The sequence below is a fragment of the Lathyrus oleraceus genome, chromosome 6, assembly GCF_024323335.1.
Source record: "Lathyrus oleraceus cultivar Zhongwan6 chromosome 6, CAAS_Psat_ZW6_1.0, whole genome shotgun sequence".
Classification (NCBI taxonomy): Eukaryota; Viridiplantae; Streptophyta; class Magnoliopsida; order Fabales; family Fabaceae; genus Lathyrus; species Lathyrus oleraceus.
Window position 1 is genome coordinate 31,586,069 of NC_066584.1, and position 17,787 is coordinate 31,603,855.

A 17,787-nucleotide genomic window follows, 5' to 3' on the forward strand; every position below is an offset into this window, starting at 1 on the left:
AGGCCTCTGATCTGATCTTACTGGAGCCATCGTCCTCGGCTGCACCAACCCAAGATCCATCAACTTTTTAAACAGAACAGCATATGTCACGGGCGGCTTATCGAACTGACGATCAATCCCTTTTCCCCTCACTTGGTACCCGGCTCTCTGTGCTCTCTGTTGAGGTGGCTGATGTTGCTGTCGTACTGACTGATTACCAGCAGGGGTGGTTACCGCAGCAGTGTGCCGGTAGTAACGATCCCTACCGTGTCCTCTCTGGGCATACACAGCACTCGATTCACCCTCATTTTTGCGCTGACTGTTCCCAAATGGCTTCTTTACTCCAGATGACAGAGCATTTCCCTGTATTTTCCCCATTCTCAGCCAACTTTCAATTCTCTCACCAGCCACTACTATGTCTGCAAAGTTGGTAACCGGGCATCCAACCATTCTTTCTGCAAATGTCCCCTGAAGGGTACCCATGAATAGATCAGACATCTCCCGATCCACCAGCGGAGGTTGAACTCTGGCAGCCAACTCCCTCCATCTCTGTGCGTATTCTTTAAACCCTTCACTCGGCTTCTGAGACATACCCTGCAACTGGGTACGGCTAGGAGCCATGTCAGCATTGAACTGGTACTGTTTAAAGAATGCATCTCCGAGATCCTGCCAGCTCTTGATATCCGAAGTCTTCAACTTGGTATACCATTCAAGAGATCCACCAGACAGACTATCTTGGAAGAAGTACATCCAGAGCCTCTGATCTGTTGTATAGGCAGAAATTTTCCGGACAAAGGCCTGGAGATGAGTTTCCGGGCAAGAACTCCCATTATATTTATCAAACGCAGGCGCTTTGAACTTTTGTGGGATCACAATCCCCTCAACCAGCCCCATGTTCGACATATTGACAACCCCCGGAGTAGCATGGCTTTCCAGAGCCCTGATCTTTTCTGCCAGCACCTGAATTTCCTTGTTTGGCGGTTGGGCACCGTACTGGCCGAATGGTTCATTAAGCATGGAGAATTGATCTGCTTCTTTATCTTCCAGGGCTTCCAGGAAAGGAGGGAACTGATTATCCTTCACATCATTGCCCATATTACCGGGTCCACCACCTGCAGCGAAACCAAAGCCTCCAGCATTATTGATTACCACATCATCAGCAACCTTCCTCCTGGGATCACCACCATCCCTAGAACCACCAAGACCACTGTTGGAGACCCCCTCAAGGTTGTTACCACTGTTGGCAGCCGAAGCCCGCTCGAGCTTTTCCACTTTCTCAACCAACGCCTTCTGCCCCAAGGCGAACCCTTGCATAATATTGATCAACTCTCCCATTTTATCTTTCAGCTCGAGAATGTCTGTGTTGGAAGTATCCATCAATTTGGGTGTGTTGCGTCTGGTAAAGTATCTGCGTGGACGGGTTGTGTGCAAGGGAATGATTCGGCGTGCGCGAGCAATGATTCTTGAGTAAACCCAAACATGTTAGAAACTGACACCTGCAAAACAGAAGACAGGTTATTATGACTCACACATGAATGCAATGTCTATCCGCATGAGGAACACTCTTTCCTTCGGTTCTGGCTTCATCGAGACAGATAAAAAATTTGACAATAGCATTCTGACATCAGGATGTCTCTCAACCAGAATCTCAATCGAGAATGTACCCTGAGTATGGATAGACATGAGTTAGATGCCGATGAATGCAAAATATGGATGATGCTGATGCGTGAATGCAATGCACTGTGCCATCCTCCAAGTCATCTAAACATTTACTGCACTGAGTTACGGCCTCTGAATTGATCTCAACCATCTGAGGTACTGAGCAACCACAAATCCGACTTGGGGTTCCGAAATAAACGGAACTGAAGGATACATCACCATCATCATCAGAAAGTCCTCTAAACAGATAACCACCAGATCCTCTGAACCAGCCCAGGGAATCCTGAAATAAACGGATCCCCACTGATAAATACCGCGGACGGAACTCCGACGTCTCGGAAATAAATGTCCATAAATCCGACTTATAAATAGGACTCTGATCAACAGCTGAAACATTAGTCACCACCAAAGTCACCATCAGAACATGCATCTGTAAGAATCAAACCCTCCCCTCACAGGTAAATTCTAATCAGGTCATCCTAAGGCGGATAATGGTCTCGACAATCGGGCAAAGATACTCAACGGGTTTGCCCTTTCGGGTGTGCCGTTGCAGCTCTCTTAAGATCGTCTAAACCAAAGATCCGGGAAAGAACGGTCACCGAAGTCAATAGCTCAAAAGAGGTAACTAGACCAAAGTGGAATACTCCACAATGGAAGAGCTCTCTCAGATGAACCTCGTCCGGCTTGTGGTATGTCATGTCGCAACAACATGCCCAACCAACATGTGAGGAACGTGAGACCACACTAATCCTAGGTGTATACTCGGGCCTGGGTTTTAGCCCCACTCAGAACACCCACCCCAAATCAGAGGAACCACCTGTACAGAAGATAACACAATGATAGCATGATGCATGCAAACATTTATGCAAATATATATACAACAGAATAATAATAAATGCAATAAATAGAGCAGCACAAGCAACCTAAACTATCCTAGAGAACGCTAGGAGAGACTCGCTTAGGGAAGATGGACCAGCAGGAGGTCAACTTCTCTTATCCCCAGCAGAGTCGCCAGCTGTCGCATCCGCGAAAAACAACCGGCGGGAAAAATAAAACAAACAGAGCCGCCACCGTGCGTTATTTATCCCAAAAGAGGGAAAGCAAACGCTCGAAGTAAACCTGGAAAAGACATGGTCTCGCGACCAGAGAGAGATGAGATCGGGAGTCGATTATGCGAAGGGAAGGTATTAGCACCCCTACGCATCCGTCGTACTCGACGGGATCCACGCTCAAAAGGATAGAAGAAAGGTTGCTAAACACTGCTCAAAAGAATGCACACACACACACACCGGAAACAACACAGGTGGGGGAAGAGAGGAACGGGCTCGCTAGGATATCACATCCTATGCCTACGTATCTCATCTGGAATGAGAATCAGAGCTACCGTAGTTCGGCTCACGCACGCCGAAACAAAACACACACACAGACGCTGAGACGTCAAAACAAACACACAACTAGAAACTGAATGCCAATCGCTGGACTTACATCAGACTCCAAGCCAACAAACACACACAGGAAACCAACTGCCAATCGCTAGGCTTACGTCGGACTCCACACAACAAACGCCAATAGGATACGGACTGCCAATTGCTGGTCTTACATCCATCTCCTAACACACACAAGAAGGTTAACAAACGAACAAGTTAATAGGGAGTTTGGAACTCGAGCCTAGTAACTGTTAAGCAAACACACACAAAAAGAAAAAAGGTGCCCGGAGAGATCTCGTACGATCTCCTGCCTACGTACCTCATCTGGTATGAGGATCAGGGCAACGTAGTTCCCCTTAACAGGGGAGAAACTTTCTCCTAACCAGAGACTGGGAAATGACAAACCAGAAGGGAGACTGACTCGAGCCTAATAGTTGTCATGCAATCCGCAATGGTCCTAGGTTGAGGTTTCTATCTAACTTGCACAGGCAGCAAGCTATCCTAAACAGCACAGTCAAATAACACAAGCACAATAAATAATCACACACACTATATGCAATCAATTGGGCTCATACAAGGTTAGGCTGTGAAACACAAGCCAACTGGAATCGGGTGTAGTTAGCTCTTAACCCTAACATTGAGAGTTAGGGTGAAGCAGATGAAATGGGAAGTGAGGGGTGTGCCTCACAGCTCTTATCCCTGGCCTGGGAGAGCTTCAGACAGATGAAAGTGTGGGAGTTCAGAAAGTAGGAACTCTTCTCCACAGATGACTAACACAACATGGATCTTGGGTTAATATCCACAATGCATCAACACAAGGTGTGTGAGCAAAGTGGATGACACACTGAGTAGCAGGAGATGGATTACACATCTCTTGTATCTGCCAATTGCCTCATAGAGGACTTCTCCTGCTTGGCACAAAAGTAAACAAACACAAGCATTGCCTCTTAAGGAGGACTTCAGACAGGTGCCTGCCCCCATAACAGGACAGGTCTTCCAGACTACATGAAGTCAAAGGAATTATACCTCAAATGGTTAAGCAACCAAGCAAAAGCAAAAGCAAGTTCAAAAGAACTCAAGCAACTAATGTACCTGAAAAAAATCTAACTCAATCAGTATACAAGTCAATCAATCAAACAGACAATCAATCAGACAGATAAGCAAGCAATGCAAGCCACAAGCCAATGTGCACAACACAAATGACTTGGCATCAACCTACAAAACAACTCAAGATTAGTCAACATCAACCAATTAGTCAACTCAAGAAAGTGAATCAATCCCATTATGGCCATGTGCTTCTTAACCTGAAATCAAAGCTCAAACATAAGCAACAAACCACTAGGGCAAGGCCTAGGGTCAAAGAGGGAAAAAAATCCAAAACAGAACATGAAATTCAACATGAATCAACCTTAATCAATTAAGAGCACAATCCAAAAGATCCCATACCAATATCATTCACCAAATTCATTTCATGAACCAAATATGGCAAGGTATGCAAGTTGAAAGCACATTGTGACATCAGAATGAACAAATGCACATTAATTCAAAAATGATTCAATTAATCTCAATAAAATTCATGGGTAAACAAGACATACAACATGATCATCACACAAAAAATTAGAGGCATTGGACATCATTAAGCATGGCAATCACATTGCATAAGTCAAGACAATCACAACAAGCACATGTGAGACACAAAATGTTACACCAACTTAGCATAGGCATAAAACAGAAATGGTAATTGGTAAAAACCTCAAACCAAAGCCAAAACACCATTAAACATGTCTAGAAATAGTGTGCAAAATTTCACAATCATTGGATAAACCACAAGCATTTCACAAACAAATGAAGTTCAAGGCAATTCAAAGGCTCAAACATGACCATCCAGAATGAAAAATCTCAATTAAATCAGAACTGATCCCAAAAATTCCACCAAAAATCATGAGCATTCACAACCTTCATATCAATAATCACACAAAAAATAATGGCAATTGGATATCATTTGGCATGGAAAATTCATTAATCAAGTTGAACCTCACAAGGTGTGACACAAATTGTCACACCTAACTTAGAAAAATAATAACTCAGCAATGGCAATTGATAAAAATGCAAACTCAACACCAAAATGTCCAGCAAGATGTCTAGTTACAGCATGCAAAATTTCATGAGCATTGGATTAAAAATGAGCATTTCACAAATGAAGAAGCAAGGCAAGGTCAAGATATGATACATGTTCATAAACCCTAGGCAAAATAATTTCCAGGCCGGGCACAATTTATGGAAAAAATGTTCATAAAATACTATACAAAAAATGTGACATAATGAAAAAAACCACATATTTTTTGGAGCATTTATCAATTAGATATGAATTTTGGAAGATGAAGAAAAAATAAAAAATCATGTGAAGCATGGATATGACATAGGAGGGAAATGAGAAATATGTGAAGCATATTTGAATAAATGGAAATGCGGAGAATCGAACTGGGCGCCTTTTCAAATTTGGTTTTGGCGCCCAACCAAAACGACGTAGTTTTGGTCACAAGCCCTAAAGTGGACCGCTGCATGGCTTTGGGAATCCGCAGGAAACTTCGCAAGTAGCACATACATTCCGCAGGTAAATTCGTAACTAGCCTATGCATTTTGCAGGAAACCTCATGCGTTTCGCAGGAACCTATGCGTTCCGCAGGTAAATCCCCAGGAAAACTGGAAATGCGCATGCATCATGAAGAACACGATGAATGTTCTTCATCCAATTTTTCCAGAAATTCTCAAACATTCCAGAAATGAAAATCAAGTATATCATTCAACTCAACATGCAACATACAACAAGAATTCAAGATTTATTCATGAAAAAACACACAAACATGCATGGATCGAAGGATAAAAAAGTTTATCATCAAAACTTCAAATGACCATATCTCACTCGTTACAACTCCAATTTGCTCCATTCAAAGCTCAGTTTCATCATCATTAAAAGATCTACATGATAGGCCTAATGAATTGAAGAATTAAAGAGGTCGAAAAACCTACCTCTTGATGAGCAGTCCCTTGATTCACGCGTTTCCAAGGTTCTTGATGCTTTAGATCTTCTCCAATATACTCCTTAAGATGAATGATGATGAATATGAGGCTCAAATGCTCTTGAATCTTGCTCAATCTTCACTTGCCATGGAAGCTTCACCTCTTGAACATGAACTTGAATGCAACAATTTCCTCTGTTTCCACGTCCAAAGATGCTTAATAATAGCTTAGGATGATGAATCAACCAAGGAAAAGTGATTGTGATTGAAGAAATTTGGAGAAAAAAGTGAGAGAGAATTTTGAGATTTTGAGAATTCTAGATCTAGATCTGAAATTATGAGTTGTTAATCTGAAAAACAGTTATGGTTATGCTTATATATGCTCCACTAATCATGTTTAATTAAGCCTTAAACCATTTGCTAATGAAATGAATGAGTTAGGGAGTGTAAGTGCAAAATGAGTTTTCACCCTATGCATGAAAATGCATGGTGAATAGTGCACGAATTTCCCTTCAAATTCACTTCAAATGATGTTTTGGAGCCAAATGCAATGGTAGCATGTTCAAATAATTGACCAATTTTAAACTACATGTTTTCCCTCCAAAAATCAAATGAAATGCAAATATTTTTGTGATGACAATTGGTGTAATGCAATGTATGTTTTGGAAACTAGAGGTTAAAAAGAGAATTTAGCAAAAAGAACCACTTGAATTGGACTTTTGGTTGAGAAGTTATGCTCCTTTGAAGTTCAAACCATTCTTTGCCATGCTTTGACCATATCTCTTTAACCACACATGATAAATTGATGATCTTGGACTTTTTGGAAATGGGAGAGAAAGATCTACAACTTTCATGTTCAACAAAATTTCATTTGAAACTTTTTTGATGATGTAATTTGAAGTTGAAGCTAGGTTAAAAACTTTCCATTTTTGGCAAATTTGAATTATAAGTCACTTTCTTTTTTTGGCAAATTTTGGCCTGACTTTAAATCCTTCAATGTTGATGTTTGAAATGTCAAATGAGACTTGTTTGAACATGAATGAAGTATTTCTAATCACTTCCCATCTCCAAATCCAACAGTTGACCTGACAGTTGACTTTTGCAGTTGATAGATGACTTGGTCATGCACATATGATTTTGAGCCTCAACCTCTTGATGAAATGGCTCCAAAAGGAAACCCTAGCTTATACAAGCTCAAAAAGATCATATAATGGTCTCCATCTTAATAAAGACCTCATATCCTTGAAAAACCCTGATTGGCATAATGCAACTGATTAGGGTTGACCAGAGGTCAAAACCCTAATCCCAAGGAATCTGATTAGAAATAATGAACCATGATGATGATGATGTACCATTTCAATCAAGATAATGCTCAACCTCCTTGAGGAACCAAGAAACCCTAATTGAAGCACAAACCTCAGATGATTAGTGATCAATTCATGAGACCCTCAAGCTTGAATCTTTTAACCTCTTTATCTTCTGAGAAAGACTTAGGAGGATGACTTGCTCAATGTTTCCACATGATATGCAATATGCAATGACTAATGCCCTAAAGATGAAATACAATATGCTAAGCTAGTCCCAAGAGAGGAGGGCAAATTTTGAGGTGTTACACATTAATGGTTGACAAGTGAGTGGGACACATGTCTTTCCAGGATTACATAGTGGAACGGTGGTAATTAATGCTTAATCCCATGATCTTCTAGAGTCTAGGAAACGTGATGATTAAAAAGATTTGGGTATGGGATGAAAAGATATGTTAGGAAAAGGGTAATGATATTGCTGACGTCACAAGCCAGCTGGAAGAAACTGAAAGGTTTTTGTAACATTGGGGCATTGTAACATGCAACAATCGTTCAAGGCGTCGAACCATATTCTCAAAAAATGTCTTTTTCTTCAAAATATTAAAAATGACATTTTTGGGGGGCAATTTGTTAGCTCCCAATTTCGACACCCATATAGATTAAGAGAATAAAGTTTCTTGTGAAGATGTTTGACAAACCTATGTTTTTGAAGTTGTAGTCGAAGATGCCTTGGTACAAGGGTAAAGATGCTGCGTGGACTTAGGAATATTTTTAGTAGTTTAAAGTGTTTTTCGATAGAGACGTCACCAGTTGTGGTTCGATGAGGGATTCAAATTCAAATAGAAGAGGAACCATTTGTTCTTACCTAAACTGTTGAAAATACACGTGGAGCATAATGGGTAGTTACATACATGCAAAGCGCCACTTGCCTCAATTTGGTGGAAAGGCTGTTGGAAGCGGTTATTTCGATTAATATAAATAATAGGTCTTAGTATTAGGATCGTGTGTGTTCAAGTGTGTATAAAATTTGTCCATTCTACCCAAGTATCCGTGTGCAGAGAAAGAGTAAATTGAGAAATGTACGTTTGATGTTACACCATTGTTTTTACTTGAAGTAATTTAATCAGTTCTTTATTTCCAGAATTGCACTTTTACCCAGAAGTTTATCTTTACTGCCATTTACTTTCGATTTACAACATTCTTTTTTTCCCTCTTTCATTTTATATTTTCATTAAATCTTTCAACAAACCATTGCTGGTATGAACATCGTCGAAGTATTTATGTTCATTATAATTCACCTTTAAAAACAGTTAGCACATGTCCTATGATCAATCTGATCGATCCTGTAAGTAACCAAATCTAGTAATTTGGAAGATTAGTGGTTGCTTACCAATTTTCACGGTAAACACCACCCCATTAACAACAGGGACATCTGTCTCAGACACCTCATCAGCAACATGTATCACATTCGTCTCGACCGTTGGGTCATGAACAACCAGACCTTGCACCTCATAAGCATGAATAACCTCAACATCATCTCTGGTTTGTTCGTCTAATCTCACCGCTCGACGTCGGATGCTACGAGGTGCACGAAACTGCATCTGCACAGCCAACCGTTTCTGACGTGAAGTGGTTGGAACTGTTCGTCCAACCCATAACTGAGAAGACTCTACCTCAGCAGTCCTAAACCGAGTTGCCACTTTATATGTGGTCATGCCTGCAATGGTATCGTCCTTCTCCTTGGTCTTCACTACAAAATGAAAAAATGAAAAAAAAAATCAATTAACTACCGCCAATTTCAATTTTTTTTACGTATCATCGAAATTCTAAAATTATGGTAAAATTCATACTTTTTTGAACTACCGAAAGTTATGAAATTCCCGATACCATGTAATAAATAAATATCGAGAATTTTGAAATTTTCAGTAAAAATAACAGAATTTCTGAAATTTCCAATAAAAATCTAAAGAATTTTCTTGTAAATTTTGAAATTTCTAATAAGTGTGAAATTTTCTATATCTTTGGGTTTTTCAATTTGTCTAAATTCTGAATTGATTTTGAAAAAATAATTGAAAATCTATTCATTGAATTGAGTTTGGGTTGGGCATGCGTGGAAGGTTAAATGCTCTAAAAATTGGTGCCATTCTCAACTCGTATTCAGTAGCTCGAATGAAGAATCTCTTAACAATGCAATCTCGCGGCATTTTCTCTTTTTTCATCTTCTTCGATCTTTCCAAAACTTCCTTTTCAGTTAACATTTCCTCCGTCGCTTCTCTCGATCACTCCACTTCAGATCCACTGAATCAGGTTAGGTTTACCTACACATTCTTTCTGCATTACATTGCTCATCATCTTCTGGGAAGCAATCATCAACAATCATCTCACATACATTTTAGATCATGCATTCAAATACCGTGCAACCAAATTGCTATGACGAATTCACATATGCAAATTCAATGTATTCAAATTATTGATTTATTAATTAGGAAATTAACAATAGAATTTTATTCCAGTATATCATCCATATAACAAATTTTTTCTGTTGTGACTTGTTATGGTTGTTATCTTTTTAAAATCGCGTTATGCTAATCCACTGTTAAACTCCGAAATTGGTGAGTTAAGCAACAAATTGCATCTAGATATTTGGTCTGTTTCGATAAACAACTTATTTGCAGCTTATAGCACAAATAACACAACTGCTTTTCAAAATAAATGCTTATCAATGTATAGCCAACAAGGGTAAGAAGTGTGTGAACCAAGATTCAGTGACAGTTTGGGAGGTATCAGGTAAATTTTCTTAATCTTCATGTTTGATTTTTATGTTTAATGATTTAATTATTTCCAGAAATTTTGATAAAATTTTCTTTTAGGTATAGCTGCATCGTTTGTCTTCGAATTTAAACCATGATATTAGTTTTAGAACATTTCTGTTTTGCTTTAACAATTGTCACTTCTAACTTTTAGGGGTTGACATGTTGGCGAAGACTTAGTCTTAAGAGTGTGCTCCTTTAAGGTCTCAAGTTTGAAACCGTTAATGCTAACAGTCCTTGTGTTGGACCAATCCATACAGTGTTTTGCTCTAGTTTTAAATTGGACCCCTGCAAGTGGACGGTGGGATTGGTCTCCCTCGGATTAGTCGGTCCTAGGGCTGGATACCGAGTTAAAAAAAAATTATGACTTCATGCAATTATTAGTTTGTTTGTACATCACTTTTTCTTCATCTTCTTTTCACAATTTCATGCAATTATTATGACTTGATTAACAAGGTTCTGCTTGAAAACCTGTCATTTAGTTTGGCCTAAAAGTCTCTTAAAATTGACATCCTTGAAAAATAAATATTCCTTAAAACAGAAGTATGGAACACTTCCATGTCTACATTTACTTAATATATAAATCACAGATTACATATTGAAATGAAAGTCCGTTTTGTCACATCCCAATCATCTTCCATCATCCAAGGCAATCAATACATGATCTTTCAAGCTGTCATACCCATAATCTTGTTTACTGCTATCACCAAGTTCATAAATGCTAGAAGATGATTCATGAAGCAAGTAGCGACTCTCTTCTATATTTACGTCTTCGTTGATCCAAGAGTGCTTATCCATTAACCTCATTCCCTCCAATTCCATAGCCACTTCCTTCATGCTTGGTCTTTCCTCCCCTCTTAGTCTCAAACACTTCGCCGCAAGAACAGCTACCTCCTTGATCTCTTGTTCATTTTCTTCATTCAACATACCATCTTGAATAACTTCAAATACATTATCTTTTTTCAAGCAAGACAGAAAGTGCATAGAAAGACTTCTTCTGTCTTCTGCCCTACCAAAACTAAAAGGCTTCTCCCCCGTTAGCAGCTCCACGAGAACTACTCCAAAACTATAGACATCACTTTTCTCGGTCAATTGGCTTGTTTGCATATACTCTGGATCTAAGTAGCCAATAGTTCCTTGCACCATTGTTGCTACTTCTAGTTGGTCAATAGGAACCAATCTTGAAGCTCCAAAATCAGATACTTTAGCAGTGTTGGTTTCATCTAAGAGAATGTTATCACTCTTGACATCTCTGTGGATAATAGGTATTGAGGCGGCTGAATGTAGATATGACAAAGCTCCAGCTACCTCGGCTGCGATCTTAAGACGAGTTTTCCAAGATACATTATTCACCTTACCTATTTCTGTGTGTATAAAATCAGAAAGGGTGCCATTGGAAACAAATTCATAAACCAACAAAGGAACTTCTGTTTCTAGACAACACCCCAAGAGTTTGACCACATTTCTGTGGTTTATTTGAGAGACAACATCCACCTCGTTAATGAATTGCTCGATTTGGCTTTCATCTATTGTTTTGGACTTTTTGATAGCAACAATTCTATTATCTTCTAGTTCCCCTTTGAAAACTGTACCATAACCTCCTCTGCCTATGATTAAGCTCTCATCAAAGTTGTTTGTGGCTTTCCTTAGTTCATTTTCTTTGAAAATATGAGCTATTTGAGATGATGATGAGTCTTGTCTTTGACCAAGTTTCTGTTCCAAAATAGAACCTCCATTCTGCTTATAGAATTTCTCTTTCAATTTGGTAAGTTTCCTTTTTTGGTTTATTAAATAGAAAATTATCATCACAAACAGAACAATAAATACTGCTCCTGCTCCTGCATCCAAAATATATTGAACCAAAACTAATATTACATATATATAATTAATGAACACACATAAGATTTGGAAAAAAGATGAAGATAAAATAAAATTAGGTGTGTTTTGTTGCTTACCAAGGACAGTAGGTAGTACTATTCTATTTGCATTTTCTTGACACCCTCCATTCAATGTTCCATCTCCAGAAGATCCCTTTGGACAGAAACATGTGTGATTCCCATCAGTGTTCCTACAATTTGCTTTAGTTTTGCATTCATGTGTGTCGTTTTCACATTCGTTAACGTCTGTAAACCCATATATATAATTTGATGAGCAAGTAGCCATATTTTTAAGCAATAATATTACTAACTAACAAATATATCCTCACATTTCCATGTTTTCCCTTTATATACTTTTGGCCTTTTCTCTTTCCCTCACCAACTTCTTTTGATTTAGATATTCTTCATTCTTAATAAGTTCATTTACACTGAACTGTCAAATCTTGCATATACTATCTTGCATTATAAGATATACTATATTTAAAATATATATATCTTATGATAAAAGTAATAGCATTAAAACTTATAGAAGCTAAAAATGAAAAATTTTGGGAACTCATATTAAACCCTTTTATAATAGTAGTATTGGATTTCAGAACTTTAATATCAAAGCTAGAATAGTGATAGTAAAGATCAGCTGAAATAAGAAAAACAAAAATTGTAAAAATTGCAACAAAAATTGACCTGTGCAGCCAATGGGGTGATAAGGATTTCCTTCATAGCCTAGATTGCATTTGCATCGATAACCATAATCTGTGTCCTCATCATCACATTTGCTATTGTTCTTGCACCCATAGTTGACTCCATAATTCTTGGCAGAAGTGCAGTTTTCCTCACCAATGGTCAAGTCAAAAATGACAGGTAGTTTCTTAGGGAAACCTTGTGATAAATGTGTGGAAGAAAAAGTATAGTTACCATTCTTGACAACAAATGAATAGCTACAAGATTTCGAAGATCGATTAAAATTTCTAGCTTCTATAGTTATATTCCTCATTTGAGGAGGAATATCAACTTGGCAACACCCTATACCCGAACATGTTCCATTATCAATCGATCTTGGATCACCGAAAGATCTTGTTAAGCACCCTGTTGAGTAGCTATGGTTTGCATCTCTGTAAGTGTTAAGATTACCAAAACTGTTATTACCAACAGTTAGGAACTTGTTATCTTTGCTTGAAATGGTATAAGAACTTATGGTAAGCCTGGGTTTATTTTTATTATCCTTGCCACAATACTTGGAGACAGTTAACAACAATTCAATTTGAGATGTGGAGGTGTTTATGTTTAATACTGGTATGTTACCCGCAAGAATTTCGAATTTATCAGTGCAGTTGAGCTTAATTAATCTTCGACCCGAGAAACAGTCCGGGTTGTTGTTGTTGTATATGCCAAAAGGATATGGAATTTCTACATCTCCGCAAGTGCGAATCTCATTGCAGGTATCAGCTGCAAGTGCAACTACTCTTACCACCATGGCTAATGCAGTAACCATCAACACATCATGCTTCATCATTTAGAAATTGATTAATACTTGCTTGGAATTGTGATTTCAGTGTTTCCTTTATTTATAATAGAGCTTCTATAGACTTAGTCCTCTGATGCTCCCTTTTTCTTCTTCAATTTTTAAGAAAGCTTCTATTTTTATTTTTATTTTACTTCTTAAATTTAAATTTAAAAGTTTATTACCAATTTTAAAGGTTGTTATTTTATTCAAACAGTTATACAAGGCCATTTTAACTTTAAAAAATAAAAATAAATAAATACTAATTTCTTCGATTTGCATAAATTCCGTTGTGGATGCAAGTTTCATTTATATTTTCATCATATAGGTTCCATTGTCTACTTTGAATGCTTTGAATTGAATCACAAATTAATTAGTAGAAGAATATAATTAATTCAGTGTTGTGAGAATTGGTATTGCTAATTTAAAAGATTGAATTGACTTGCAAGTTGCAAGACCGCGTCAATATATGTTTGGACAAAAATTGCAAGGAGTTATTATTTATAAAACAGTACTAGTGTATAGTTATATACTATAAGAACATGTTGCTATTTATTTAATATTGTTTCACCGAACGTCATGAAGTGCTTTTTTTTTTCTATAAAAATAAATAAAATTTATTTATTGTCATTTGAAGCATTTGATTGACTTGATTGAAGCATTTTATTATTAGTTTGTTTTTAATTTTTCAATACAATAAATAATTTGATTCTCTTACTATTTTAAATGCTTCAATCATAATTAATGAATTACATTCTATAATATTTATTTTAATATATTATATATTATATTTATATCAAATTTATTATTTTATCATATTTTTATAATATTGTTATTAATTAAAAGTTATAGTTTATAAATTTAAATATTTGAAAATAAATTTGAAATAAACATATTAAATTTGATTTTGAAGTGTCATTCAAAATTTAACCAAATTGTATATATTTTAATATTTAGATGAGTTTCTCTATCTCAAAATGATTCTCGTAAACACCATTGAATAATAAATCTAATTATACATTAGAATTGAAAATATCATTAAAACTTAATTAAAATAAATAATATTTAATTAACTTTAAAATAACTAAAATGGTAAAAAAAACTAACATTTAATTAACTTATAATTTTATATCGTTTTTCAATATTAACTTGATAAAAAAGATATTTAGTATTTTTTTTCTTGAAGAGTATAAAAACTCTAAATTATAAAAATTCTCCTAAAAATTAACAATGTATAGGCCGCCATTACATAAGCGTTCAAAACTTAAAAATAATAATTTGCTTAATCCAAGTGCATCATTATCCATATTAAACCAAGAATAATGTTGCTAAATTTTAAAATTAAGTAATTTAAATTTCTCTAAATATAATAATTTGAAATTTACCCAACTAAGAGCATGACAAGTTAGTTTAAAATATAAGTTTGATTGAAGGGGAATAAATTGATTAAAAATAAAAGAGAGAAATGAGAAACAGCTTTAAATGAGATAAATTGACCCAACTAAGAGCATGACAAGTTAGTTTATGATTTAAGTTTGGTTGAGGGAATAAATTGATTAAAAAAAAAGTGATGAGAAATAGCTTTAAATGAGATAAATTGACCCAATTAAATTATAATAATTATAAAATGTGTAATTCTAATTTGTGTCCTAGGGACACATGTTAAGAATTAATGGTAAAAAATTCTTTTTGGAATTTGTGTGTGGTCTTTAATCAAAAATTTATAAAGCCATCGTTTAACATGCTTATTACTTTATAAAAATGACATTTTGAATTAAAAACAAATATTACTCTCTCATATCTAGCCAAATAACACAACTTAGACCAAAAAAATAACACAACTTGACACCAAATAAAAAACACATATATGTGGGATTAGTATTTAGAGTATGCAAATAAACCGGTACACCATAACCATTTGAAAATTTGGTTGCTTAATATTCTCTCTTCTTTATGTATATAAATACTAGTTGTATTTATTTTATTGTTTGAATACTTGTTTTCGATTCAAAACACATTAATTAATTGAATTTAATTATTTTTTATTAGATAAAAAAATTGATTTGAACATACTATCTTCTCTTTATTTCAATTACTTGAATGCTAGCCTTAATTAGTTTGTTGTTCAAATATTTGTTATCCGTTAAAAACTTATGACTTAATTCTCCTCATAAATTTCATAAATAATTTGGATTAAAAATGATTGGTTTGAACGTAATATATTTTTTCCCGACTATTTTGATTGTTAGCCGTAATTAGCTTGTTGTTCAAATAGCTCGTCTTCCATCTAAAAAACAATCAAACTCATTTTTCGCCTCAGCGCGACGCAAAACCTTTTCATAGACGAATGATGTTTTATCCATTCTGACGCGAAGCAGGAACTAACGCTTCAATCCTCTCATGTGCGAGTAACAAGCAACGTTGTCCCCTCGAATGCGATTAAAATATGGTCTGTGAGAATGCATATCATGTTTTATCTATTCTAATACGATGGACTCACAACGTTCCCTACTTTCATGACTGAGTAGCAAACAATATTTTTCCGTCGAATGTGACCTAAGCATATTTCACTAAAATCGACCAAAACACAAACATTTGCTACTCAGAATTACATAACTTTGAATTTTTCGTTGTGCTAGAGGTTACGTAGGATCGTGAGTTAACGTCTCGTCAAGCATTCTAGTAAAAAACCAAAAAATATTTTTTCTAGCAAAGAACTACGTAGTTTTAAATTCTTCATCACACTTGAGGATACGAAGGAGAAAGACTTGCAATCTTGTCAAACACCTAATAAAAAACTTATTTTTTAGTCTTTTTTCTTTTCAGATAAACATTTTAATAGTATAAGAAAGCAAATAATATCATGCTAACACTCATATTCTCAAAGTTGACTAAATGGTTCTCGTTGAGTATAACGGATATGAGGGGTGCTAATACATTTCTCTCGCATAATCGACTCCCGAACCCGAGTTTGATTACGACGATCATTTTCTTTTTCTTTAAGGGTTTTATCGACTCTGTTGTATTTCGGGCATTCGTTATGCCTGAGTATTTTTTGCGCTGTTACACGCCGCTGAAACAATAACCGCCTGGATCGAATGTGAAAAATTTATGCATTCAACTATGGATGCTCTTGATTTGATAAACTTACAAATTGGTAAATCGGAAATTGGATTTAAAATCATAAGAATTCAAATCTAGAACTTTTATGTTTGAACAATGGAGTTGGAAGACGAGCGTGAATTTGTGGAAATCGTAGGAATCAAATGTCGATTCCCACAGACATCACCACTATTCTGTTCAGGAACCAAAAATGGACGTAGTTGGATAACTGATGATCTTGAATGGTGATTCTTATCTCCTTCATAGAGATGCAAGATGGACTTGCATGGTTAACACTTCAATGTACAAGTCAGTTCAAGATTTAAGATGAGTGTAGTAAAAATGGAGATCAGAGAATGTACCTTACTCAATGCACGTAAACTGATTTTATATCTTGAGTAAAGTGTAGTGTATTTGAGATAAATCGGGCCTTAGTCATTTGGGTCTTTGGCCGGTCCAAAACATTGTCTAAAATATGTGGCTTATATATTTTATGAGGTTCCAATATTGTTGTTCATTCATCATCTAGTGAGGACCTTCATGAAAAGAACAAGTATCTGATTTGAGGTCAAAACATGATGAGAAAGCACATTTAACCACTAAGTTGTCATGGAGTTTTGAAGAAAACAACATATAAAAACACATTTGACCACTGAGTTGTCATGGAGTTTCTGGGACAAGACTAATGCCAAAGAAACTTTTCTGATTAGCAAATATTCATTTGCATAAATAAACTTCAAAACACCCATGTAGGTTTGGATTTAGGAAGACTATAATCTACTTTGTTTTGAAGGTCGTCAAAATTTTGCTTATTGAAGAAATTAAGTCAATTCAATTTGATGGTAAAGTTATGGATCATGTCTTCAATGGTTATCCAAGAGGTATGAAGAGTTATGAGCTATTGAGAGTGAAATATGGAGGATTAAAGTTCATCAATCGTGGATATATTATTTTTAACGAGTCTAGTGAGAGAAAAAAGAGTAAAGACATAAGGTGGAACTTTTAGAAATAATGACATAGAAGACTTAATTTGATGAGGAGATTCCTACTATGAATATTAGTAGTAGTGAGGAAACAATTTCATAAACCTCAAAATATTTTAATTTTT

At 36.1% G+C, this 17,787-nt stretch overlaps 2 protein-coding genes across 4 annotated transcripts; one reads left to right on the forward strand and one right to left on the reverse strand.

Moving 5' to 3' along the window:
- Window positions 1-9,458: 9,458 nt before the first annotated feature.
- LOC127095923 (uncharacterized) lies at window positions 9,459-13,034 on the forward strand. 2 transcript variants are annotated; one of them, XM_051034554.1, is made up of 3 exons: window positions 9,459-9,696; window positions 10,065-10,176; window positions 10,354-10,696. In XM_051034554.1, the coding sequence occupies exons 1-3, from the start codon at window positions 9,496-9,498 to the stop codon at window positions 10,377-10,379; spliced, it is 339 nt and encodes a 112-aa protein (XP_050890511.1). In that variant the 5' UTR covers window positions 9,459-9,495; the 3' UTR covers window positions 10,380-10,696. The 2 variants fall into 2 exon arrangements, 1 of the variants encoding a protein (XP_050890511.1); XR_007792691.1 differs by lacking the exon at window positions 10,354-10,696 and adding an exon at window positions 12,896-13,034 and having other exon boundaries at window positions 9,459-10,176.
- Window positions 10,746-13,692, reverse strand: LOC127095922 (putative wall-associated receptor kinase-like 16). Of its 2 annotated transcripts, XM_051034553.1 has the most exons (3): window positions 12,761-13,691; window positions 12,155-12,322; window positions 10,746-12,037 (listed from the first exon to the last, which is right to left on the reverse strand). In XM_051034553.1, the coding sequence occupies exons 1-3, from the start codon at window positions 13,587-13,589 to the stop codon at window positions 10,830-10,832; spliced, it is 2,205 nt and encodes a 734-aa protein (XP_050890510.1). In that variant the 5' UTR covers window positions 13,590-13,691; the 3' UTR covers window positions 10,746-10,829. The 2 variants fall into 2 exon arrangements, with proteins under 2 accessions (XP_050890510.1, XP_050890509.1); XM_051034552.1 differs by having other exon boundaries at window positions 10,746-12,322; window positions 12,761-13,692.
- Between the last annotated feature and the right edge of the window lie 4,095 nt (window positions 13,693-17,787).

Coding starts and splice junctions, on each gene's coding strand:
- LOC127095923 (XM_051034554.1), top strand. CDS start 9,496: ATGCGTGGAAGGTTAAATGCTCTAAAAATTGGTGCCATTCTCAACTCG. Junction 9,697..10,064: donor CTTCAGATCCACTGAATCAG/GTTAGGTTTACC, acceptor ACTTATTTGCAG/CTTATAGCACAAATAACACA. Junction 10,177..10,353: donor GACAGTTTGGGAGGTATCAG/GTAAATTTTCTT, acceptor TCTAACTTTTAG/GGGTTGACATGTTGGCGAAG.
- LOC127095922 (XM_051034552.1), bottom strand. CDS start 13,589: ATGATGAAGCATGATGTGTTGATGGTTACTGCATTAGCCATGGTGGTA. Junction 12,323..12,760: donor TCACCCCATTGGCTGCACAG/GTCAATTTTTGT, acceptor ATGGGTTTACAG/ACGTTAACGAATGTGAAAAC.